The following is a 24977-nucleotide window of genomic DNA, read 5'->3' on the forward strand; positions in this document are numbered from 1 at the left end:
AAAATTCTACGATTTCTATCATGGTTTTCAAATTACTTCTCAGGTAAATAAATTTTGATTAAACAATTTTTTTAATTCAATTTTCCAATAATTCAAGCATTCTTTAACTTCTAGCTTCCTTCTGAGAACCCAACAAGCTCCATTTATTGATTCTTTGATTGACAAAGTAAGTGATGTAATTTTGTTATTTAATTTACCATAAACCAGGATAAGTTAAAATAGTATAGAAGCCTTATCTGTTCAAAATCTAATTATTTTGTTAGAGTATTTATTATAAACCATTAAATTTGACGGGCCTTTTTCTTTGAAATTGAGAATTAAGTTATAATCAAACAGGTACTTGATTAAAAAACTCCTTTAGTTTAAACCTTATCAACGCATTTACTACGTATTAACTTGAAAATTTTACTTATTCAATTCTTTAAATAACCCTTGTTTTTTATCTCCAAACTTTTCATGTAATTTTCACTTTTTACATCCCAGTATCACACTAACAAATTAGTCCATTATGATTGTCAAAGTAATCAGAGATTGTACTCAAGCCTGTTTTACTCGCCTTTAAATATGTCACTGTCTGAGTCCCTCTATTAAGATAATTAATCTCTATTTATCTCTTCTATTTATTTAGCTTTCGAACACAAGGCCTATTAGACGGTCTGCTCAGTTGGCTGCATATTTCATTAATAGAGGTAAGAAACTATCTGATATTATTTTATCATCTTTCCTGTGTTTATTTATCTATTTTTTGAACATACATGTACATGATTTATGTTACTCAATATTTAATTTAATTCTCTCTCTCTTTTTCGTCTTATTTTCCTCAATCCAACATAGGGAGTCAAGCATATGGAAAAGATTTACAAGGATTCTTCCAATCTAGTGGATTAAAAGCAATTAAAGATAAATTTAGTGGCGGTAATGGCCCCAAATATTAGATGAAGATTATCCTGTTGATAGTTATGTATTTTAATTAATATTTTGCAGCCCATGTTTCCTGTGATATTTAAGCGTAAAGAAAAGTGTAAATAGTCAACTTAAAAGAATGTAGACACAAAATAAAGGAGCAACAAGATTTAACTCACCAAAATTGTATCTCCATTTGCTTACAATTTACTTGCGATGTTATTACAAGTTAATTGATTTGAATATTTGATTGGGAATATCAACCTCATCAATTGGCACCTTTTTGAGATACCTGTGGATTTTGACTACAAAGATCAGTGTTCATTAATCAGCAGAAAACATGAGTGTACAGATTGCTACGCATTAAACCAACAATTGAATCTATACCATTTATTGCTGAACTTACCAACCATTTCACCGGATTAAGGCTTACCTTCAATATTATTCAAACCCGTGAATCATATTTTTTCCAACAATCAGCCAGGCATTGCAGTGGCAAGGTAAATTATTCATGGACTAATTGGGAATGGCAAAAACATAACATTGTGATTGGGGCTAGAGACCACAATAATTTAAACTGTCATTGAACCTATGTAAACTTAATTGCCTAATTTTCCCATCTCTTCATTTAACCTTCACACACGATTTGCATCAAATTTTGTATGATCATAGAATCCATCTTGGATTCTCTATTCTCTCGTATAATGTCCCTCCAACTAATGATTAATATGAAAATATTTATTTAATTATTTTCATCAATCAAGTGTTTCCACTATTTTTTGGCTTTTACCTTCTCCAATCCAAATCACAAATTGACATTTCCATTGTCATTAATTGGTACTGATTTTGCCTTTTCTGATTGTTTACCTTTTTTTATTTAAACATATACAAATATTATATTGTTTGCTATTGCAATCATTTACTTCCCCTTTACCTTAACTTAATCAAACTTATTAATCTAATTAACCGTAAAGACCAAGGTAATAATAAAACAATGTAACGCCAGTTAAAGGAAACAAATGTCATTATTTTTGGTGTATTTTTTTGGCTCTTTATTTGCTATCAATCAATCTGAATATCACTTTCAATTTCTTATTTTAACCAAATCATAAGGCAACAAGCAGAAAGACAAAAACATTTTTATCAATATTATTACCAAGTGATCCATGTTACTAAATCATTAATTACACAACTGATTCTTCAAGGAAATTACATAATTGTCAAATAAAGTTAAACTACATCAACAACAATTAAGCTTCCCAAAAATACAGCAAACGATACCAACCATTAACCACAAACCATCAAGGTAACTCAACATGTTTACCAGTACAAGTTGCGATCCATTGGTGCCTTGTATGGCTCACAAACCTGACTTTACTTGTTACCATCAAACTTGAGCCTAAACCAACTGTTTAGATTGTCAATTGAAATTATTAAAGTTAAAACGTATTATCATATTAAAATGAACAACCAATCAACAATACAAGATGTAAAGGTGAAAGATTACATAAAAAAATGTGAAACTGTTTCCCCGACAAATTCAACCTCACTTTTATCCCTATATTTTGATTGATAAATTTCAACAATTAATTCAAGCTAATCAAAGATGATAAAGGAGGGAGCTGAAAATTTAAGGTTTAATTCAATTCATTTAACAATTCATTATTATTAATACACCATTGAATCTCAACAGTTGCTTTTTTTACCTAGCAAACTCTTTTATTTTTAACATTCACTCAACTTTCATTAAAGTGTTATCAACCAAATCACCACAAAATTGTGTTCTTCTTTCAATTAATCAATCATTTCATGATACTTAACATGTTTAACAATCAATAACAACACAAGACCAAAAAAACACACCAAAAAACACTAAAAATCATCAACAGCAACATCATAAGAATCAGTTGCCATCATCAGTTTATGGTAAACCTTTTAACCTTTCATTCCCTTTTTTTAACCTGTTGCTACTGTAACCAACAAACCAAGCTAATCATCTTAATATCAGTTGATTTTTCAAATCAAATTAACATTGGTTGATGATGAAGATTACAATATGCCTTGACAACCTTGTAAATTGAAGCGTTTTTGTGCCTTTTTACAGTCCTTTTGTTTTACAAAAAAAGTTGAATCTTTTGTTTTCATATTTTTGCTGGATTCAGATGAATTTCACCAAATTAATGCTCAAAGAATCATCAACAACAATTGACGAATGAGTTCAACAACAAAGGTAATTATAATTTCCATAATTTCTTGTTTAAATCACAGATAATCATTGTAAAGTCTTAAATCTTTTCAAACCATTGAACCTTTGTTTTCTGTATTGCACTTTCACTTGCATTAACAATTGTCAAACAATTAATTTTTAGCCGATTGTTCCTTTATTTGACTTTCTTTCATCTCATTATCTTCATCATCAATATAATCAACATGTTCAACATGATGATCATCAAATGTGCTGTTATTATCGTTCGGTAACTTTCAAAATCAAGGTGAATCCCAAGTCATTTATTTCAATGATTAAACAACATCATCAAGGGTAAAAAATGATTGGCTAAAAAATGTTAAGCTTGATGTAGATGTTAAACCCAAAACACCTAATAGTGTTAAATCAAATCTAACCAAGATTGGTTACAACTCTAAAGGTAACTGAAGGTGAAAAGTTGAATATAAATTTTACTAATTGTTAGACAGTTGATAAATCAATAATTATCATTACAACAATTTGTTTGCGAAAAAAAACATCTCAAGATGAACCAATGGTTACCAGAAATTTGATCAACTTTCAACGCTAACCAACATCATCTTTCAATTTTACCCTTTCAATTGGCAACAATTTATCCTCTCTAATTGTTGATTATTTTGTTTCTTAAGGATCTTCAATATTGACATTTCTTAATTGTGTTCATCATAATCATCATCATTAAATCGCTGGATTCAAGGGAAAACCTATTCACATTGAAAAGAAAACCATTGAAAAGTAAACAAACAAGATTGGAAGCTGATTACCCAAACCTTCACAATTGGTAAGTTAACCTGATTAACTGACAGTCAAGATCAATTGATTAACATGATTAGTTAATAACCCGCAGTCCAAATTAATAGCAATCAGAGCACAATTAAAATTGTAAATAATGAAAGTGAAAACCTTTACGTTTAGGTTGAAACATTTACCAGATTTACCAGATTTGTTACCAGAAAAATGCTCTTAAAATCCATTTTTTAAAAAAACCTCTTTTTTTGCTTCACTCAATGTTACAAGTTTAATTGCACTTGATTGTAACCAGTGTCAACCGTTTGTCTCGTGATTAATTTTAATTAACTGTTGATTTGTAAATTAACATTATTTTCCAATTGTTTCATCTTTAATTTTTCTCTCCTATTCTTTGCAATGTTAGCTTCAGTTGCCACTGTGATGGTTCTCAATTGATTGTGATGCTAATCATTAATATATTCATTGATTCATATCCAAATTCATTCAAATAATTTATCAAATAATTGTCAATTGTTTACTTTTACAATAATAATAGCTGTTAATACAAGTGAATACCTGAATCTTGTCCATTATTATTTGTCATCACTTTGAAGCTTGCTAATGCTTTCCATTTGATTGACTTTCAACATTAGTTAACAATTAATAACCAGTAATTAATTGCCAGCAAATTTAACGTTAAATAACCATTTCTATGATTAACATGAAAGATTGAATCTTAAAATGCTTTTCTTAAAACATTCAATTTTGATAATTTAGGCCAGCAACCATTTAGAGTCAAAATTATTGTTAACTTCAAATGAAATTGTCATTTTGAATGAGCCTTAAAATGGTTAATCAAGATGTCTTGGAATGGTTAACGTCTCTGATCAACTTAATCATTAAGTGCCTTTCTTGTTGTAAAGGTTAGATAATTTAGCTAAAATTGGATCATTGTTAAGCTTCATGTTAGATATGAGTTTATTCAAATGATCAGATTGCCAATTGAAATTAACTATTTTCGGATCAAACACATTTCCATTATAAATGTTCAACATTGCCTTAAATGTTGAACTCAAATGATATTATAAGTGATCATAAGTGACTATAAATGATCAATTATACAACAATTGTAAGTGGAAACAATGAGATTTAATACAAAGTTATTAATACATTAAAAGCATTCCAATTGCTTATCTTGTGCTCAATATTTATCATCTCGAATCATTGATTTTATCGGAAACTAAATTTGTAATTTCAAGGCAATTAATTCCCAGTAAAACCAATGGCATTAAATTGTTGTTGATCATCTTTGGAAGCAAAAGGTTTGTTTAAAAAATGAACCCAAAAAAACTGGTTAAAAGAAGAAAAGATCTCCCCAAAATTGAAATTTCATCTCAAAATGAATCCAAAAAGTATGTGAGTTTGAGATGAAAATGTGTTCAAACAGAAACTATTATTAAATCTCTTGATTGAATGATTTTGCTAACATTTAAATGAATTCATGAACTTTTTCGTTGAATAATTAAGGTTAGGTTGAAACAAGGAGAGAAGCGATTTGAGCGACATTTGTGCAATTCAGCTGAACTATCAAATTTATCTGATTGTTGCTTTAGTTAAACTGATTGCTCTTTGGTTGGATGCAAGTTAAACGTCTTTTGTTTGAATGCTGAAATCGTTAGAGCAAATCATCAACGTCAACTTTTTTTTCAGGCCAATTGTACTGATTCATTTTTTGTGTTCATCTTTTGTGATCATGTTTAATCGTCTTGCTTATCACCAACAATTACATTTAAATCTTTTAATCGTCTTTGTTCAGTTCAAGTAAACCCAAGATTAAACATTGCTTCATGTTTAAAGTATCTTCAGTGTTATTTCGTATATTTGATTAGCTGTAGTTAACGATGAAATTTGTATCGATTGCGTTGAACCAAACTGTTATTTTGTGAAACTCTAGTTTGAACCTTTCAATACAAAAAAAAATCTTATACAATCATATCTCAGTTCATCGTCCTTTTATCATCATCAATATCAATATCAACATCGTCAATCATTTTATAATTGCGGATTAACCGTTGAAACAAGCAAAAAAGTGATTCAATGAAACAAAAGCAAACGTCCAAAAAAGCTAATCCAAATTATTTGCAACTAATGCTACAAATGGTCAAAGCTGTGTACATACACGTGAATACACTAAAAGGGTAAAACAATTTCTGGTCTTTTCTTGAAGCTAACCTTTTCCCCATGAGTTGATCAGCCAAAGTCGTAGTTAAAAGATTAACCCAATAGTTAATCTTAAATTTAAATTTTGAGTCACTAATTTCTTATGAGCTACTTATCCGATAGAAGCTGATTGAAATAACCTTTGATTTCATTCTTAAATTGATTAACACTTCAATGTAAACACTTAATCATCAGACAAACAAAACAACAAACCAGGCAATATATAAACAAGAAATGCTTTGAATGTTATAAATTGTTCATGAATATTTAACCAGAAACTGATTTTATTTACTCTTGTCTTTCAAGATCACCATGCCATCTCTACCAACCATAAGCACCATTGAACCGTTACCTGCGGTTAAAAAGGCACCAGTTGAACCTGTGGATGACACCAAGTCAGCTCTAAAAGAGATGTTACTTCCCATCATGTTGAGTGGCTTTGGTAATATGGGTGCTGGAATGGTTTTGGAACGAGTCCAGTTTATGGACATTTTCATGGCCATACCACAGTTGATTCAACTGGTTCCACCATTACTTGGCCTTAAGGGTAACGTTGAGATGACTCTTGCTTCCCGTTTATCAACCCATGCAAATCTTGGTCACTTTTCCGATGCACCAACAAGAAGACGAATCATTGTTGGTAACATTGCTTTATGCCAGTTTCTAGCAACTGGAGTCGGTTTCATAGCACCAATAATTTCTCTCCTCTTGTCGCACATTCAATTTTCTGTTGCCCCCGAGACAGCCTTAAACCCGTCAACAACAACTGCACCAGGAGCAATACCAGGAGTTGTATCAGAACCTTTTCTGTCATCTGGTTCAATGGCTGATCATTTAAAGGCAACCTCTTTATCAGCCTCATCAATGGTACAATTTGATATTGAACCCAATCCAAATGACTTTGGATCTCCGTTATTGGCCAAAGGTATTTTGATCTCAGCAATTTTTCTGGCCACCTCGGGACTTGCTGATATAATCCTATCTTCAACAATAACAGCAGTTGTCTTCATTTCATCTCAAATTTTGGGTATTAATGCTGATAATGTGGCCACTCCAATTGCTGCTTCAGTGGGTGATTTGATGACCATGGTTTTCCTGGTTTACGTTGCCAAAGGCCTCTACAACTTATCACTCATTGCCGTTTGGACACCCATGATTCCGCTGCTTCTTTGGACAGTTATTCTCATCTGTACTGGTATCATTGCTCGTCGCAACTCTTTCACCAGGTCAAAGGTTTTCCATGGTTGGACGCCACTGGTTGTAGCCATGTTGATCCAAAATGTTTCTGGTATTGTCATGGAAACAAGTCTTCGACGATTTCCTAAGATGGCCATTTACCAGCCAATTATCAATGGTTTTGGTGGTAATTTAGTTGCTATACAAAGCTCACGTGTGGCTACTTACCTTCATAAACATGCACATAAACGGGAATTGGTCAATGAAACGGATTCATGTTGTCATTCACCCTTATTTTTCTTTTTTGGTGACGGTAAGTTTAATTTCCTTTTTACCCAACCCACATTAAACATGTAAAAAGCCTATCCAAACCTTGATTATCAATCAATCTGGGTTGATACAATCTTGGGTTAACCTAAAATTTTTAGCTTCTCTCATTGACTCAAGCAAATCCAATTGCTATTCAGTTGTTAGTCATATTCAACCCTTAATTTGTTGCCAAGTCTTTTCATTGATGGTTTTTTTCCTTCACTCAACAACCCCATCAGGTTGTAAACCGACGTCAAATCTTAACTCACAACTAATTGTTGTTGATCCCTCGATTAGCCGATAATTACAATATTTACTATCATACCTTGTTATTTCACCTACAAATGGAGTGGTTAATGATATGTAAAAATTTACCTATTTTGCTAGCAAAAATGTAAACCAATTTATTGTCAACAAAACGGTTGAAACATAATTTATTGTTTTATTGACATTATTTTACTTTATTAACTTGTGACAATTAATCATTTGTGATTAATTGTTAAGATGTTTCAATATTCAATGGAAATAAGACAAATTGCATTTTCAAGTGTTAATCTAAGATGCATTCGTTCAAATCAATGTTACCATTTAATCAGACTGTGAAATTGGCGGATCAAATCAATTGAAAAGCCACTTACATTTTACATGTAATTTAACTCTCTTAACTGTCTTCCACTTACTAACCTCATTTTAATCTACCCAAATCAAGTCCAAATGAAAATGTATCTAAATTTGATTGACAAAACGATTGATTAAACGTGTTCAACTACTGATCAAGAAATTGGATGAGATTATAGTCACAAATTGATAGATAAATTGTTAACCATTAAAATACAAATAATCTGTTTGATAGTTATTTGCGATGTGTCTCTAAATCTTTCCCTGTGCAACCGAAAACCTTATATATTGTTCAACATAATCAGACATTAAACCAGGAAATTGATAACCATTTGCTTACTAATTAAGTCAACCTCTCAAAATGCAACCTTAATTATCATATCGAGTTAAGATAAAACAATTAGCTAATAATCAAGCTCATAACCAGTAAAGTAAAGCAACCAGATTAACCCAAAATGTATTGTAAAATGTTAACCAGATTTTTATCCACCAAAGTCTAGACCTTTTTTTAAGACAATACATTTTAATTGTTACCTTTTTTAATAATTTTTCCCGTTTCTCATTCCTTTTCAGGTCAACATGGTAGATTAGCGTTCTTGATGGTCCTTTTGGCTGGTCCAATTCAACTTCCATTGGTTTTAATTTCAACCTTATTATCGGCAACCTCGCAAATTACATTTGCACAATTGTTAACTTATTATGTTTGTGCGACAATCCAAGTTATTATCATTCTTTACATTGGTTATTGTTTTGTCAATTTACTTTGGCTACTTGGTGCCAATCCAGATGATAACGCAATACCAATATTAACAGCGTTAGCTGATCTTTTGGGTACCATTGTACTGGTTTCGGGTTACATGTTTTTAAATTCAATTGGAGATGTAAATGCTTCTCATTTTGATGAAGGTTTATTGGCGAGTAAATCAATCGCTTCAATTGTTTACAATGCAACATCAACATTGAATATAACTAATGGTACAACTAGTTTATCGCCATCATCGGGTCCCTTCATTGAGCTAACTAATATAACATCAATCTTGTCAACGACAATGGCTCCGTTTTCAGTGACAAACAAATTAGCTTCATCGTTGATTGCCAATTTAACAACACTAGCTCCAATCAATATAACAATCTGAAATGAGGCTTTTTTAATTGCTTTTTCCCTTCTTTTTGCGTCTTTTACAGCAGTATTTTACTCATTTAGAATAATTATTGAGATGAAAAATATTATTATCACAATTATTGTTTTTATTAATAAAACAATTTATAGACATTCAAATAGATTGACTCAATTTGATTTGTTTACCATCAAACATCATGATTTGAAGTACAGATTTTCGGTAAATATACAGTCGAGAGGATGAGTTTGATGAAAAACATCTCGACAAGTCGATACATTTGGTAATGAGATCGTAAATGTTTTAATCAACAATCATTAAAAATAAATCCTTGGGTTTGATTGTTTACAGTTTCATCTTATTTCCAAATGGACTTGTCAAGATATTTTTGTTTTCATCAAATTCAGGTTTGTATCAACATTGGTTATTTGAAAACATCAACAGGTTCAATTTGATTGTGACTCTTGATTTTGGGCTTATTTTGTTTGATTTTGTTGAAAACAAATTTATATTTTTTAGCTAAAATGGTTCAATTTTATTTAAATGGCATCTTCATTTGATGAATCGGATGATTGAGTATGAAAACAATAATGAGAAAGTATGGAGTGACTGTTATTATGGGAATTGTGATTGTTGATGTGATTTAAATGGGATGGATTATGAAGATTACGATAATAGTGATGATGGTGATTGTAATAGTTTTTAAGATTAGTGTTTTGCTGATGGGAATGACAATTGTAATCATTGTGACCATTGGAGTTGATTAATTTACTTGTTACACTATTGTTGCAATGGTCGTCTTCAATTGAAAGGGACTTCTCTTGCTTTTCAATGATTGAAGGTGCCTGTGGTTGTGTTGGTGGTGGACTGGATGGAGGTGATGAAGAGGCTAATGATGATTTTGGGTTGATTATTATGTGGTCCGATTTTTCAGACTTGACTGGTTGACTAAGTACTGTCATTATGCCGGATGAGGCAAGTAAACTATTGCTTGGACTTGAATCTTTACGATCGGGTAACTTGAAGAATGAACCTCTTTCCGAGTTGATTGATGAACAAAAGCCAATCGATTTACGTCCATTTATTGAATCATGGCTCTTGGGGAGACTCCGAATCGTCTTCCACCTTGCAAGATGATGACGAACCGAATTACGAACCTAAGTGGAGAAGGTTGAAAACAAGAATTAAATCAATTAGAAAGCAATTAGCTAATTTTAGCTTTGATTACCTCTCCGTTGAGGAAACAGTAAAAGACAGAAACGGTAAATCCTTGGGTTGAGTATAAAGTTGCTTGAAGATAAGTGAAAACAGTCTTAGCCGGACCAGAACCAGGAGTTACCAGGAAAAGGATATAAGTGACACCCAATAAAGGTGTTAATACTAATAATGCTTTAGCTGCTTTGCTATTAAAAAATAAATACAATTAATGATTTAATAGACTTATTTGATCAATATGTTACGGTCAAAGGTCTAGTCAAAATAAGCTCTCCATCGATCATAAGATTGAAAGATTTCAATGTTTATCATTAACATTGGTTTCTTGGATTTGGAGTCGTGTTTGATATTTATTTTGATATAACCTTTGAAATTGACAATTAATAAATGTAATGAATAAAATTAATAATAAAGGAATCAATTTGAGTTGAAACTTACCGATATTGACGCGACTCAGCTGATGTTGCTGCTCTCAATTTTGTTATTAAAACCCACATAATTTTACAAAGAAAAAAGATATTTAACTGTTGGAGAAATAACAATTAGTTTTGAATGAGAAATAAATTTATGGCTAATAATAGGGCGATGCAATTGAATTATTCAATAGGGAACAATACTATTTTTTACATTCCAGCATCAGAGTAAAATAATTTAACCGTTAATTGAACTGTTATTTTTGTTGCTTTTACCAGCAGGTAATGCTGAATAATTCATATCGACTTGTCTCAGCAATCTATTTATATTTCATTTTGTCCTTCTTTGCTTAATTATTCTGATCATTTTTGATAATCTGGAGAGTTAGCTGAATAAGACAATGATTCACAAATCAAAAACACAAATTGATCAGCTCTGATTAGTCCTAACTAGTCCAGTAAATAGTAATTTGCTATTAGCATCAATCCAATATTAAATTATCAGTAATTGTCAAACTATAATTGTTAGGTTTTAGGTAAAACTTACCATAAGGACAAACAAGATCGGACATATGAATATGCTATCGATTGAATCTTCAGCCTGCCATGGACAATTGGATCTGAAAATAAAGACAAGAAATGATTAATAATTTAATTGAAAATATTGATCAATAACTTACCCAGAGTCATTCAAATTGTCCGCTGATTTGGCTGAAAAGTATTTGGAAGGAGCCCAGAAAAGGACGACAAGAGCTGGTAAGCCTGGTAAAAAAGTGGAACCAGCTGATTATTAGAGAATTAAAAGTGACATGAAATACGAATATTTCAACGCTAATGTTGAATTTTAATTGAAACTAATTACTTACCCCAGCCTATTGTGGCATAAAAGTGTATTTTAATGGATTCAACTGATGAAAATGTTTTAACAACCAAAATATAAAGGTATAAGCCTTCAATGAACATCCAAAAAAACTGGGTTCCAGTGAAATATGGTAACAAAATATACAGGAAACATAGGATTCGAGCGGCAATCTTGAATGATCAATAAAGACAAATAATTAGGTAAATGATGTAAACCATTATTAATAACGATAATAATAAACAAGTTGAACAAATAATAATGTTTATAGCTGACAATAACAATGTGAAAAACAGGACAAATGTTGATTTATGGGTATCTTGTTAATAGGAGTGAAAATGTAAAAGGTAACTACAAATTTATTAATGGTTATGACTGATGATGACCTTAATACTACTTTTATCTTTAAGTGAATTCATCGGAAGCTCAGCCATTTAGATATTAACTAGAGCCAATTCTGAGTCAGATATAAAACTTGAACAACTGTTGCTTCAACTATCAAATGGTTGACACGAATTTAGTCATCTCATGGATTCCACTTTAATAAATCATCTGAATGATCTTGATTCTTTTAATAGGCTTCTGTCGACTCAAGGATAACTCTTTCCATTATGACCTTATTTCTGTAAACATTTCCGTTCGCTGTTTAGGCCGAAAGGAAGCTACTTTTACTCCTATTAACTCGAGAATCATTTCATTATCCTGTTTCTGTTGCCATTTTCATCTTTCAGAGAGGTTGAAAATAGCCTGAACATGAATAGACAAGTTCTAGATGGTTGTTGCTTACCTCGTTTGTTGGCTGATATGATTGAAGAGTCGCTGTGATGATCCATGTTAAGGCAAAAAGCTCATAAGTTACAATTAAATGGGTATGAATAGTATTACGAACACATCGCAAGTCTCTAATAAATAAAATAAAATGTAGTTTCGTTAATTGTTGGATAATGGATAAGAAAAGAGCAAATTGTACAATTTGTGAAATCTGGACCGTAAAAAGTTTTAACTTAGGCTTTTACCAAGCAATTTAACCAATGTTACCTTTTCTGGTTGTTACCTAAAGACACAATAAACACAATTGTCACATTTATGCACAAACTGAGAAAGCAATTGACATAAATGGGCAAAAACGGGTAGAAATTGATTTATTTCAAATTTAGACTCTGATAGTTTGAAACGACATAAAAACTGAGTCTATTTATTTGACTTTTAAGTTTCTCTGGTGAACAGTTTTCGAGAAAATCGCGTTCAAAGTTGAAACTTCGATTGCCTTTTGTACGATTATGGAAGCAGATTTTTTGATGTAACTTCATTCAATGGCATAGCTTTTCACGGTCAACCAGAAAATGCGTTTGTTACGAGAAATAAAATTTTCTGTTTTCTGGAAAACAGATAAGTTCGATTCTCATTTAAACTGGCCTAATTCTGTTAGCGGAATAGTTAGAGAGCTTAAATTTGTGATTCGTATATGAAAATGGACAGTGCAAATCAATGATTAAACATTCTTTTCTATTCATCGATAGTTCTCTTGATTACGGCTATTGGCATCGAAACTTTAGACCTCAATATTTCGAGAACAGCATCACCTCACGTCGTTATTCTTTGCCCAATAATTAAATTGCATAATGGCAATAACAAACTGACAAATAAGATTGAATACTAATGAAAGTCTGGGCTAATTGATACAATAATGAACATATAACCCAATACATAGACTTACAACCAGAAAAGCAAACTTATTTGCATTCAATAGCGAAAGCTTATTATTAAACAGACTTAACAATTAAAAGAAGTGCTGTGAAAGCTCGAATATTTGTATTAAGAATTACAACTTGGTGGTGAATTGTAGCCGCATGAAAACTGTGTCGATTAGTGCTATTAGAAACTTTCTAAGATCGATAGTTTTCACCCGAATCGAGGTCAAAGTTAAAACTTCGATTCGCTTTTATTCAATTATAGAACCAGATTCAGCAATGAAACTCATTTCACTGGTGCAGCTTTTGATGCTCAATCAGAAAATGCCTTTATTTTGATGAATAAAACTTTCTTTTCGAAATAAAACAGATAAGTTCGATTCTAAGTTAAACTGGCCTCATTCTGTAACCGAAAGTGTTGGAGGGCTTGAACTTATGATTCGTATATACAAATTTCCGTTTCATATCATAGACTGAGTAATTTTTCCACTTCATCAATAGTTTCCCTGATTTTGGCAATTAGCTTCGAAACTTTGAACCTTAATATTTCGAGAATTATAGTACCTAAAATCTTCATTCTTTCACGAATCATTAGATTTCATTATGTTCTATGATACAATGGAATTTGGATCATCCAAGATTCTTCGAAAAAAAGTTGAAGCATTTTATTTGTTATGTTACCAGATTTTAGACTTAATTTATAAAGATAAATGTTTTGCAAACACAAATGTTAGAAGGATGTTCATTATTGTATCAATTAGCCCAGCTTTTTAATCAAGTTCATCAGTTTGTTATTGCCCATATTAATATCCTATGTATGGTTAAAGAATGATGATCGTAGGTGCAATTATTCTCGAAATATTAAGGTTCAAAGTTTCGATACCAATGGCCTAAATCTGGAGAACTATTGACGAAATGAAAAAATTATTCAGTCTATGATGTAGACTGTCAATTTTTATGCACGAATCATAAATTTAAGCTCTCCAACTCTTACGGTTATAGAATGAGGCCAGTTTAACTTAGAATCGAACTTATCTGATTTATTTCAAACGGAAAGTTTTATTCATCAAAATCATTGCATTTTTTGGTTGAGCATTGGAAGTTACATTATTGGTATGAGTTTCATTGTTGAAACTGCTTCCATAATTCAATAAAAGCGAATCGAAGTTTCAACTTTGACCTCGATTCTCTGGAAAACTATTGATCGTAGAAGTTTTTTGATAGCACTAATGGACACAATTTTCAAGTTCCTACAATTTACTACCAGATCTAAATTCTTCATTCCAATGCTCGAGCTTTGACAATACTTCTTTTGATTGTTATGTCTGTTTAACACTCAGCTTTCACTATTGAATGCAAATAAATTTGCTTTACTAGTCTCAAGACAATGTATTGTGTTATATATTCATTATTAGTCAAATTAGCCCAGATTTTCTTGGCCAGTCATTCATGTTTGTCAGTTTGTTATAGCCCATTATGCAATCTAATGATTCGTCAAAGAATAATGATTGTGGTTGCGATTGTTCTCGAAATATTAAGGTTCAAAGTTTCGATGGCAATGTCCTAAATCAAGAAAACTATTGATGAAGTGAAAAAAGTATTATATCGTCGATATATCCTGTCCATTTTTATACAAGAATCATAAGTTTAAGCTCTCCAACGCTCACGGTTAAAGAGAACGGCCAGTTTAACCACGAATCGAACTTATCGATTTTATTTCGAAAAGAAAATTTTATGCAGTAAAATAAGTATATTTTCTGGTTGACCACCAAAAGTTACATTAGCAAACTGAGTTTCATTGCTTAATCTGCTTCCATAACTGAACAAAAGCGAATCAAAGTTTTACCTTTGAACTCGACTTTCTCAAAAACTGTTCATCAAAGAAACTTTAAAACTGTACAAATCGACTCAGTTTTTATGTCCTTACGAAATCTGCATTTGCAAGATATCAATTTCTGGTCCATTTTTTCAATTTTTACATAGATTTGACAGTTGTGTTAATTGTGTCTTTTTAGTAACAACCATCTTTTTGTAGATCAAATTGCGCATTTAAATAAGTTATTAATTTATATTGCTCTTTCGCTTACAATTATTACAAACATAATTACTAAGCTATAAAATTTATGATCAAGAGTCAGTTCAATAATACTCACTTGAAATATAAAAATATAAACAATGCTGTGGTTAATGCTAGAAGTGAAAGTCCGTAGCCAAAATAGTATATTGTTGAAGCATCTTTTGCATTCCAGATGTCCTGAAGAAAGCAGTATAAATGATTGAAATGATCAATAATGAAACAATTAAGGATTGAAAAACAATTGATTAACATCAAAACATAAACTTACTGAATAACTTGTAGGAATCAGCTCTTCTGGTGTGATGGGTTCACACAATGAATAGTCCGACTTCTCAGCCCAGGTTCCATTGGATAAACACAATTTAGATGCATTTTCTAGTAGTTAAATAGCAATTGTAGAGTTGAATTGGAGTTAAATTGGAGTTTAATTGTAAATCTAATCAAAACTTACGAGAGGAATCATAAGGAATACCATTTAACTCCTTAAAACAAGGAATAATTGCTAACTGATTGATAGGAGTCGTTGGCCAGCAAGATATCCTATCCCAAGTAGCCTGGCAATAGTTTGAATTAGTGTCTATTGGCAAAACCAGAAAACTGATTAAAATTGAATTTTCATTTTTAATTTTGTTCAATAAAATGGGTTAAATTAAAGCTTTCAATCTTCTTACCAATTGGCTTTGAACTATTTTCACAGGCAATTGCCTCGGTTAAATTGCTGACAAAATAATCATTTGAATTGAAACTATCATCGATTCCGTAAAAATCATTCAGGCTATTTAAACCGTTCTCTTCGGTTAGGTTAAATATTATCATTACTTTCAATCAATCCTTCCAAATGATTAGTCATTTAAATTGTTTCTTATGTTTTCTTATTGATTTCCTTGGTCCATCTTAACCAGCTTCGTCATCAAGTGTACCATTGAACCATCAATTTTTGGTGTAAATCATCTTTAAATTGGAAATGTTGGACTGAAATGAGAAGGAAATTTATTTTTAAAGCCAATGTTTAATAGCAATTGGATTCAATTGTATAACCTTGATAGTCAAACAATTAGCAAAGAACGGATGAAATGGGTTTAAATTGTGGTTTAAATTGATTCCGGTTTTGGGTTTTATTTCAATCTGGTTTTGTTTTCAATCCAGACTATTGTTTAAGCATGTTTATAGTGATTTCATAGTCTATCAGTTGGATGATTCAACAAGATTAATTGGAATTGATCAATTTGCTAATTCAATCATCAATTATACCTTTCAGATTTTGGGTTTATTTTGTCTTATTCAATCTAATTTAATCCAAATCAATCCTAGCAAATGATCAACAGATTAAACCTCTATATCTGTAAGTAAATAAATTAAATTGTTAAGGTTAACCATTGTGTTTAATTATTGTCAGGTTTATTGAACTGAATCAGTGATTTTTAACTTCAATTAGCTTAAATTGTCTGGTTTTACAAGCAACATTCAATGGAAAAGCTGGAAAACCCAAAAATTCACATTGACTTGGATATCATTTTTGGGTTTACCGGATTTAACCCAATGTTGTATTAAACATTATTTATTTGGAAGATGATTGAGTAAATTATTGCTACAATTTTGTTACAATTAGCTAATTCAGTGGTTAATGTACAGCAAGCATTACAAGGTTAAGATTTTGTTGCTATAAACAAGTTGATTGGGTTTGATCAATTTTTGGGTTTAAATTGTGAAGCAAGTGAAACATTAACAAATTGAGAGAAACAATCAAATACACTTTTAACTATTAACTTTTGCCTGGTTAGACAATTAATAAATTGGAAAGAAATCGTAAGAATTCAAATTATCATGCACAAGTGGATCAATGCCAACCTTCAATATCTCATTCAATTGATACGTTGAAATGAGCCTGGTAAATATGATTAATAATAGTGCTTAATAATGTTATTATTACAAGTAAATCACTTGTTGTTGACATGAAGCCAATAAGTACTTGGAAATTGTAAATCAGATAATCACTAATTAAGTTGTAAGCAGGAAAAAAGACGATGAAATACATTGACCAAAATTAAGACTGAAGACTGGCTTTGATTTTAACACTTGATTTCATGTGAATTAGTTGACTTTCAATCTGATATTTTGAAAGATTTATCAGTTGATTGGTGAGATGGTTAATCTTGATTGAAATTTTAACTCAGTTGCCAGGTAATTGTTGACTTTATAATTACATTTTGTTGATTTCCTGAGACACCAACAAATAACAGCCAATGTATACAAAAGAAACGTTGAAAGCGGCACAAATGAGGAATCCACTTGAGAAAGATATTCACAATTTTCATTATTTATACCAATGAATTCAATTAATCACCTACTTGATGATATATCAAACTGTCAAGTTGATTAATGCAATTACAGTCAAATCATCACAATCAACAAATCCAGGTTGGGGACAAAGTAAAGACAAACTGTATTCCTGCAAATTGGACTACAATGGATCAGCTACAAATACAATCAAAATTTTCCAATAGCTACTAAATTAAGTAAATAATAGCTAATTAATCCAGATCAATATTAACATAATTACTGAGTAACAAGAGATGAGAATCAAAATCCCAAGTAAAAGATCGCTCAAGTCATTACATTGTATATTTTATAACTACATTGGGTAAAAACATTGGGTTTTATGGTTGGTAAAGAAACCAGATTTGGGTTCTTCTTTGGTCGCATTTTTACCATTTTATATGCTGGCCAGTAAATCACTAATCATCAACAGTTAATTAATTCTGGTTAAACATATAAATTAATGGTTAATTTATACACTTTAATATGATAATAAAAGAAACGTTTTAAGAATCAAATTTCAAGGTTTACATGAAATTTGGAAACACCAAAGCAAATAAAATCCATTGGAAGCTGAATGTAACAAGTTGTTATGGAAGCGATTGATGCAATTTTGGTTACAACAAGGAATGGATCAAATTTGGTTGTGTGTTCAATTAGTTAATTGCGATGATCATTAGTATGATTTGTTAACTAGATTGGAAGTTAATTTAGAGGAGAAACAATAAATTGTTGAACCGTTAATGCGTTGTGTGTTTGTGTACAAAATATTCAGGTTAAGTAACATATTGACTTGTGAGTGTGTTGTTAGTGTAAATAATGTGTATTATAATCAGTATTATTGTGATTTATATTATTAGCTTAATAATCTGGATGAAAGGGCGATCTGATTGTCGGTCAATAACCTAATCTATCATGTTAAGAGTAATGTAAGTGTCTTTGTGATTAAAGATGATTCCTAACTGTAATAGTATCACTGGTTAGGTTTTTCCCGTTTCATGAAAAAAATCAACATTCACACCAATAAACCATCATAACGTGTAAATCCTGAGCAATGATTTATAATTTTTAGCAATCAACTTATCCGATTATCCAATTCATTAACACATTAATTTATAAATAGTTTAATCAACAGTTAATATACATAAATCAACCCGCTTCTCGTTAATCCAGGGTAAGTCCAAGGTATTAATTGATTATTAAACATGCTTTAACCATAAAAGAAATAGATTGAAAATAAAATGGGTAAATCCGTTTCAATTGATCACTGTTATTGGAATTAAATTAAGCAACCAAATTAGTAAATTATTTGCTTAAGATGGTCAACTGATCAATCTGTTGATTGTCATGTGAATTAATTTTAGGGAAAAGTATCAATTGAAAGGTTAACCATTTGTTTAACAAAACATGTTTTGGGTTTTACATTGAAAAATATTAAGTCACTGTTCATTGTTTACCAGTTTAGGCTTTAATTCACTGGTTAACCCATCATTATGTTTAAATTGTAATTATTACAATCAAATCTCAAGGTTTACTGCTTTTATTGTATCATTGATTTAGATGATTGCAATCAAATGGTTATAAATTTTGTTCAACTACTGCAATCCAAGGAGGTTCAGTTTCTACCTTTGCAGACATATTTTTCAAGTTAAATTTTTGGGTTAACCAGAAAAATTGGTAACCAGAAATGAAGATGTTGGTGAAGTTATATTTATAAATTGGTTAACCTACCTTTGGATATTAGGTCTTTGATTAACTCCACAATCCAATTTGATTTATGATTTTCTTCTTCTTCTTCTTCTGATTCACTTCATTTAAATTTGATAAGCCTTGTTAAACAATTAGAGTTGGTGGTTAACGACACTTAATTGCATTAAATGTTGATAGTTATTGGAGTGTGTTTAAGAGTTGAAGGATTAGAAAGATCACACACTGAATAGCAATAGATTAATAAATAAGACGCAAATTGTTGTGATAATCACTTGAATAATTGTTTAAATGTTCAGCTAATTCCTCCAATTGAAAGTAAAACAATGTTAAGATGTAATAAAAAGTTATACAATAAAACTGCAGCACACTTTCAAGTTAAATTGAATCAAAGGTAAGAGACTTGCATGATGATGATAAAGATTATAATGAAGACGCTGATGATGATGATTATCATGATTATTATTATTGATGATCAGGCTGATGAGAGAAAGAGAGAGTAAAAGTGAGTCTACAAAGATTATTTGCTGGCAGCGCAATCGCTGATAATATATCAATGCTGATTCTCAAAGTTATTCAATTTCTTTCGTATTTATCTTCGTCTTCTTTCCCATTTACCTTCCTATTTTAATCATCATCATCATGTCTTCCTTTAGTAACATCAACAATGTACCGAAAATCGCGTTATAAATGTCTTTTTGGAGTTTCCGTGTTTAAACTCAGCTGGCCTCATCACTTTCATCGTTCACCTTTTTTTGTTCAACAATTTAAGCGATTTTATTTTTTCATTTCAATTTCGGGATTTCGATCAACCATTTATGTCAAATCACAATTAACCAAAGTTAGTGCATGGTTTAACAATAAAAATTTAGCTGAAAATTGGGTTTTTACAAAGATTTGGAGCAACCAGAGTTACTCTAACAGGTAACTTGGGAGAGATTTTGGTGCAAATTGTTTTGATCAAATTTGATAATTATATTGTTGCGATTTTTAATCATTTTGTAAATCATTTAAAAGCTTAAAAGCAAGTTTGTCTCAAGTAGCTGATCCATCCTCAGAGACAATATTGCTTTTGTTCCGTGTTATTTATGAGCTTGTAAGTGAGGATTGGGATTTTTATACAAATATTTGATTCTGTTCGTTGATTTTACAGTGTTTTGAGTTACAAAAATTACAAGCATGAATTTTAATCTTTAGCTGACCTCAAAATGTTTCGCTGTTGCAGAAATTCAAGGAGAGTTAGATGACTTAGAAACCGGTGGAGTGAAAAATGCATTCAGAACTATTGCCTTATGTGAAATTTTAAAGTGAATTTATGCATTTTTATCATTTCTTAGATGCTCCAAGTCTGGAGACTTCGAGGAAAACGGTTTACTAGTTTTTACCAAATATTATGGACAGTCGACATTAAGAAATATTATTTAACAAAATAATATAATTGTCGGTTTCAAATCTTGAATAACATGCAAATTCACCAGCTAATTGTTCCTCACTCAACCGAATAAATTGAAAAATCTTTTATCTAATGTTGAATTATCTGATCGAATGCATCATTCATGGTGATGACACTTAATAAAAAGCTCAATCGGTCTAATCAAGATTAAGGAGAGATTATTAAGAAACAAAGTGTTGAATCCTAGACTCGAGAAGATCTTGGCACTTAAATCAATCGATTTGTGAAATAGAAAGTGATTTTCTGATTTCGACTAAAAAATAAGATTTATTATCACAGACATGACAGACATGAAAACTGTACACGAATGAAGGTAGTCTTCATTAAACTGTGAGTCCAATTTTATCAAAAAGGGTATGGCACTAGTTCCATAAAAAACGAGTATGGAGGGATTAGGATTGACTATGAAACTATTCTTAATCCGTGACAATTGTAGCCGCAAACGAAATGTAAAGTTATCATGATTTGTTACAATTGATAACAGTGAAGACACTTAAATCAAATGTAATCCAATGCAATTTGCTATTATTTAATTGTTCATTTCTGATGAGCAATAAGAGGATTCAATTTTATTCAAAAATAAAAAATATTTTATTGAAATGTATATAATGATTACAAAGGTTTGTACGATAATCAAGAGATGGATAACTGATTGTTTCCAAAGCTGGTCATCTTAGCATTACCGTCATTCAATCATGATATTGGGTAATTAATTAAACTGATGTTGCTAAGGATATTAGATTTTAAGTATTGAAATTATTTGACTGTTTATAATTCGGTTACTATGCATATTTTAATTTCAGTCTGAATGGCTGATCGAACTACGTTTTTAACTATGAACATTAACTTACAAGGGAAGTGACCTTGCTTGTACGATCATTTTCGATTTTTTTCGACTTTATTTTGTAGAGGACAAAAAATAATTAGACACGTATTTTTGCTTTTTTTACGCCGGTGCGCGGTTTTTGATATTTAGGTACTTTTAATTGAAAATAGTAATGAATTGCAGTCACTGAGAAGCAAGTAAAACAATGAAAAACAGAAAAATGAAAAATCTTAATAAAAATTGTGAAACACTTTTCAGTGACTCCAATAGATTTCAATGCAATATCCTCACTTAAAAGTACCTAAATATCAAAAACCGCGCACCGGCGTTAAAAAAGCAAAAATACGTGTTTAATTATTTTTTGTCCTCTACAAAATAAAGTCGAAAAAAATCGAAAATGATCGTACAAGCAAGGTCACTTCCCTTGTTAGAATTATGATTCTTCAATCAACATGGTAATCCGATTTTCCTCCAGTTTTCTGTATAAGTTTGATGTCTTTGATTACCATTGATTTATTTGCTGATTTACACATGTCATAAATTGTCAGAGCAGCGATTGAAACTCCAGTTAAAGCTTCCATTTCGACTCCTGTTCGATTAATTGTTGAAACAAAACAATTGATGTCAATTTCTGTTTCTCTCACTGTAAAGTCCAATGATATCTTGGTCAGAGGAAGAGGATGACACAATGGAATTAAATTAGATGTTGATTTAGCAGCCAATATACCAGCTATTCGAGCAGTGGACAAAACGTCACCTTTTTTCACTTGATTATTTTTAATCAGCGAGATGACTTTAGAGCCAGTTGAAATTGTTCCAGAGGCATGGGCAAAACGCTGGGTAACCTTTTTATCCGAAATATCAACCATCTCTGCGGCTCCATATTTATTAATATGACTCAATTGATTACCATCCAATAATTGAGATTCATTTTCCGATACATCACCCTTACCATCGCTTTTATCGTTTTTCTTGCTTGTTGTAGTCGACGGAGAGGTCGAAAACATCCTCTTAGCTAACCAGAATACATAATATATTGATATAAATATATCTTTAGATTAACAGTTTTGCAAGTAAATTGAAAATGGAAACCCATCATTCGTCTTCACCCACCAATTAAGATCATCGGTTTGTTTGTTGATTTTGAAATATTGATGGCTCCTATTAATTGTAACGAAATGTAAAAAAAGCATTAAGATAGTGATGTTATTAATTCTGTGATTAACTTGCAACTTGACTGCTAAGTTGTTTACAATAGGAATAAAGTAATACCTGCATGTCGTTCACGCTTTTTAGATAATGCAGACTGGATCAACTTGATTATCTCTTGATCACTCCAACCTGATCTTAGTGGGTCTCTTAATGAAACTTCTTCAGATCCGAAGAGACAAACCTAAAAATAGAAAGTCAAGTATTAACAATGATACAACGTGTTTCTACAATTAGAACTAGAAATGCTTTTTCCTTCACTGTTACCTTAAGGTTACCATTTGCAGCTATTCGAAGACGATTGCAGGCTCCACAAAAATTTTGTGTCATTGATCCAATGAAACCGATTTTACCTTGAAACCCGTTAACTTGAAAAAGCTGAGCAGTATCACTTGGATGATCTTTGGGTAACGATTTTACTTCATATTTGCTCTTGATTGTTGCCATTATTTCATGTGCTGGAAACATTTTTCCATAAGACCATTTATTATCATCGAAAGGCATGTACTCGATGAATCGAACCTCTAACTTCTTGTGTTGAGTAAGTTCAACAAAGGAAAGTATCTCGTCATCATTTAAACCTCTCATCACAACACAATTAATCTTTACTGTTTTAGGTAAATCGGCTTCCAGACATCGCTCAATTGAATTGAAAACAGCACTGAAACCTTTCCTACGAGTGATAAATTCAAACTTTTCCGGTCTCAAAGTGTCAAGAGATATGTTTACAGAGTCAAGTCCTAAAAATGACAAAAAAAGAAAGGGATTAATTCAATTATCATCACTTCTATATTAAGATTCAGGAATTACTTCAGAATTTACTTCGGAATTTGATAAAAATGAAAAAGTACCCTATCTTGACTAATGGATGATAATTTAAAACAAATCAAAATAATCACAAGTAGGAAGTTTGAAAAACAATTCAAGCTCACCAGAAAATCAGATATTTAGAGGAAGAGTCAATAATAATTAATTTACCTGATTCAACAAGCTTTTTAATTGAACGACCAAGAACAAGACCATTAGTGGTTATGCCAATATTTAACAAACCAGAAGCTTTTAGAGCAGTTAGATCAGCAACAATTTGAATACAATCTGACCTGACTAACGGCTCACCTCCAGTTAATTTGATTTTCTTGACACCGAGCGAGGCAACAAATAACTTAGCAAGCCGGATAATCTCATCTCTCTGCAGCAAAGATTCCTTTGGTGATAAAATTACTCCATTTTCAGGCATACAATATGAACACCTCAAGTTACATCTTTCAGTAAGACTGATTCGCAAGTAGTCATGTTTACGACCAAATGAATCCTGAAGGAATCTTGGTTTGACTGTAGACGATGAAGCAGAAGATGATGTTGAAAAATGGGTCCATGAGTATGTTATATAGCGTTTGGCAATATCTTTGAAAAGTAGCTGGTTAAGAGGTAGCAACATTTTTACAGAAAAAATCACAAAATCCTTTTACGTTTATTTGATTTCACTTGATAATATCATCTTATGATCTTACGATGTCAATTTATTATCAATTATTTAGACAAAGCACAAAGCAAACAATAGAAATAAAAAATATGACTGAATGATTGTAACAAACAAATGTAGATAACTTTGATAATGAAGAAAGGGAAAACGGCGGCTAACAAATGTCTTTTGTTTTCAATCATAAGGGGATCATTGAGTAACTATAAACAGTTGCAATTTACACAGATTTTAATTAATTTTTCCAATAATTTATCATTTCTTAGATTTCAACCTAATCAAAATCACTCGCAACAATCACAAAGAAATTTAAGATTAAATATGCTTTCCAATTCTGTTAAATATGAGTTCTATGCTAACTGTTCATTGAATTCTAGAAAAATTCTCGAAACAATTCATTTCGCTTAATAATC

General features: G+C 31.2%; 3 protein-coding genes and 1 long non-coding RNA gene across 11 annotated transcripts; 2 read left to right on the forward strand and 2 right to left on the reverse strand.

Annotated features, from left to right (window-relative positions):
* The first annotated feature begins 7 nt into the window (after positions 1-7).
* On the forward strand, positions 8-1087 carry LOC149093900 (uncharacterized). The gene is made up of 4 exons (XR_016198867.1): positions 8-43; positions 115-166; positions 629-689; positions 835-1087. It is a non-coding gene; the product is annotated as an uncharacterized LOC149093900 (long non-coding RNA).
* A 1117-nt stretch (positions 1088-2204) lies between these two features.
* On the forward strand, positions 2205-9479 carry LOC107366369 (solute carrier family 41 member 1). Of its 7 annotated transcripts, none has more exons than XM_089267806.1 (6): positions 2283-2398; positions 3066-3133; positions 3396-3548; positions 3778-3929; positions 6404-7586; positions 8774-9479. In XM_089267806.1, the coding sequence occupies exons 5-6, from the start codon at positions 6410-6412 to the stop codon at positions 9334-9336; spliced, it is 1740 nt and encodes a 579-aa protein (XP_089123932.1). In that variant the 5' UTR covers positions 2283-2398; positions 3066-3133; positions 3396-3548; positions 3778-3929; positions 6404-6409; the 3' UTR covers positions 9337-9479. The 7 variants fall into 7 exon arrangements, with proteins under 7 accessions (XP_089123930.1, XP_015789469.1, XP_089123929.1 ...); XM_089267805.1 differs by having other exon boundaries at positions 2330-2538; XM_015933998.3 differs by lacking the exon at positions 2283-2398 and adding an exon at positions 2474-2829.
* On the reverse strand, positions 9428-20089 carry LOC107366359 (diuretic hormone receptor). 2 transcript variants are annotated; one of them, XM_015933954.3, is made up of 12 exons: positions 19621-20089; positions 16245-16545; positions 16025-16150; positions 15842-15948; positions 15650-15750; positions 12593-12707; positions 11813-11978; positions 11627-11708; positions 11494-11566; positions 10972-11057; positions 10547-10721; positions 9428-10475 (listed from the first exon to the last, which is right to left on the reverse strand). In XM_015933954.3, the coding sequence occupies exons 2-12, from the start codon at positions 16387-16389 to the stop codon at positions 9858-9860; spliced, it is 1794 nt and encodes a 597-aa protein (XP_015789440.2). In that variant the 5' UTR covers positions 16390-16545; positions 19621-20089; the 3' UTR covers positions 9428-9857. The 2 variants fall into 2 exon arrangements, with proteins under 2 accessions (XP_015789440.2, XP_015789431.2); XM_015933945.3 differs by having other exon boundaries at positions 11627-11729; positions 19621-20046.
* Positions 20090-22203: 2114 nt separating this feature from the next.
* On the reverse strand, positions 22204-24728 carry Mocs1 (Molybdenum cofactor synthesis 1). The gene is made up of 5 exons (XM_015930164.3): positions 24063-24728; positions 23352-23824; positions 23148-23268; positions 22989-23036; positions 22204-22890 (listed from the first exon to the last, which is right to left on the reverse strand). Exons 1-5 carry the CDS (start codon positions 24520-24522, stop codon positions 22319-22321), a joined length of 1674 nt encoding a protein of 557 aa, XP_015785650.2. The 5' UTR covers positions 24523-24728; the 3' UTR covers positions 22204-22318.
* Positions 24729-24977: the final 249 nt, after the last annotated feature.

Source organism: Tetranychus urticae, chromosome 2 (genome assembly GCF_039701765.1).
Source record: "Tetranychus urticae isolate SD_2017Ah chromosome 2, NJAU_TeUrti_SD_1.0, whole genome shotgun sequence".
Taxonomy (NCBI): Eukaryota; Metazoa; Arthropoda; class Arachnida; order Trombidiformes; family Tetranychidae; genus Tetranychus; species Tetranychus urticae.

Bases quoted from the DNA above. Each gene is read 5' to 3' on its own strand.
- LOC107366359 (XM_015933945.3), bottom strand. From the start codon at position 16,389: ATGATAATATTTAACCTAACCGAAGAGAACGGTTTAAATAGCCTGAAT. The intron at 16,151-16,244 runs GTAAGAAGATTG...TTTTGCCAATAG, and splicing joins AAATAGTTCAAAGCCAATTG to ACACTAATTCAAACTATTGC. The intron at 10,722-10,971 runs GTAAGTTTCAAC...ATTTTTTAATAG, and splicing joins GCTGAGTCGCGTCAATATCG to CAAAGCAGCTAAAGCATTAT.
- LOC107366369 (XM_089267804.1), top strand. From the start codon at position 6,410: ATGCCATCTCTACCAACCATAAGCACCATTGAACCGTTACCTGCGGTT. The intron at 7,587-8,773 runs GTAAGTTTAATT...ATTCCTTTTCAG, and splicing joins ATTTTTCTTTTTTGGTGACG to GTCAACATGGTAGATTAGCG.
- Mocs1 (XM_015930164.3), bottom strand. From the start codon at position 24,522: ATGTTGCTACCTCTTAACCAGCTACTTTTCAAAGATATTGCCAAACGC. The intron at 23,825-24,062 runs GTAAATTAATTA...TGTCATTTTTAG, and splicing joins TAAAAAGCTTGTTGAATCAG to GACTTGACTCTGTAAACATA. The intron at 23,269-23,351 runs GTAACAGTGAAG...TTCTATTTTTAG, and splicing joins CTGCAAATGGTAACCTTAAG to GTTTGTCTCTTCGGATCTGA.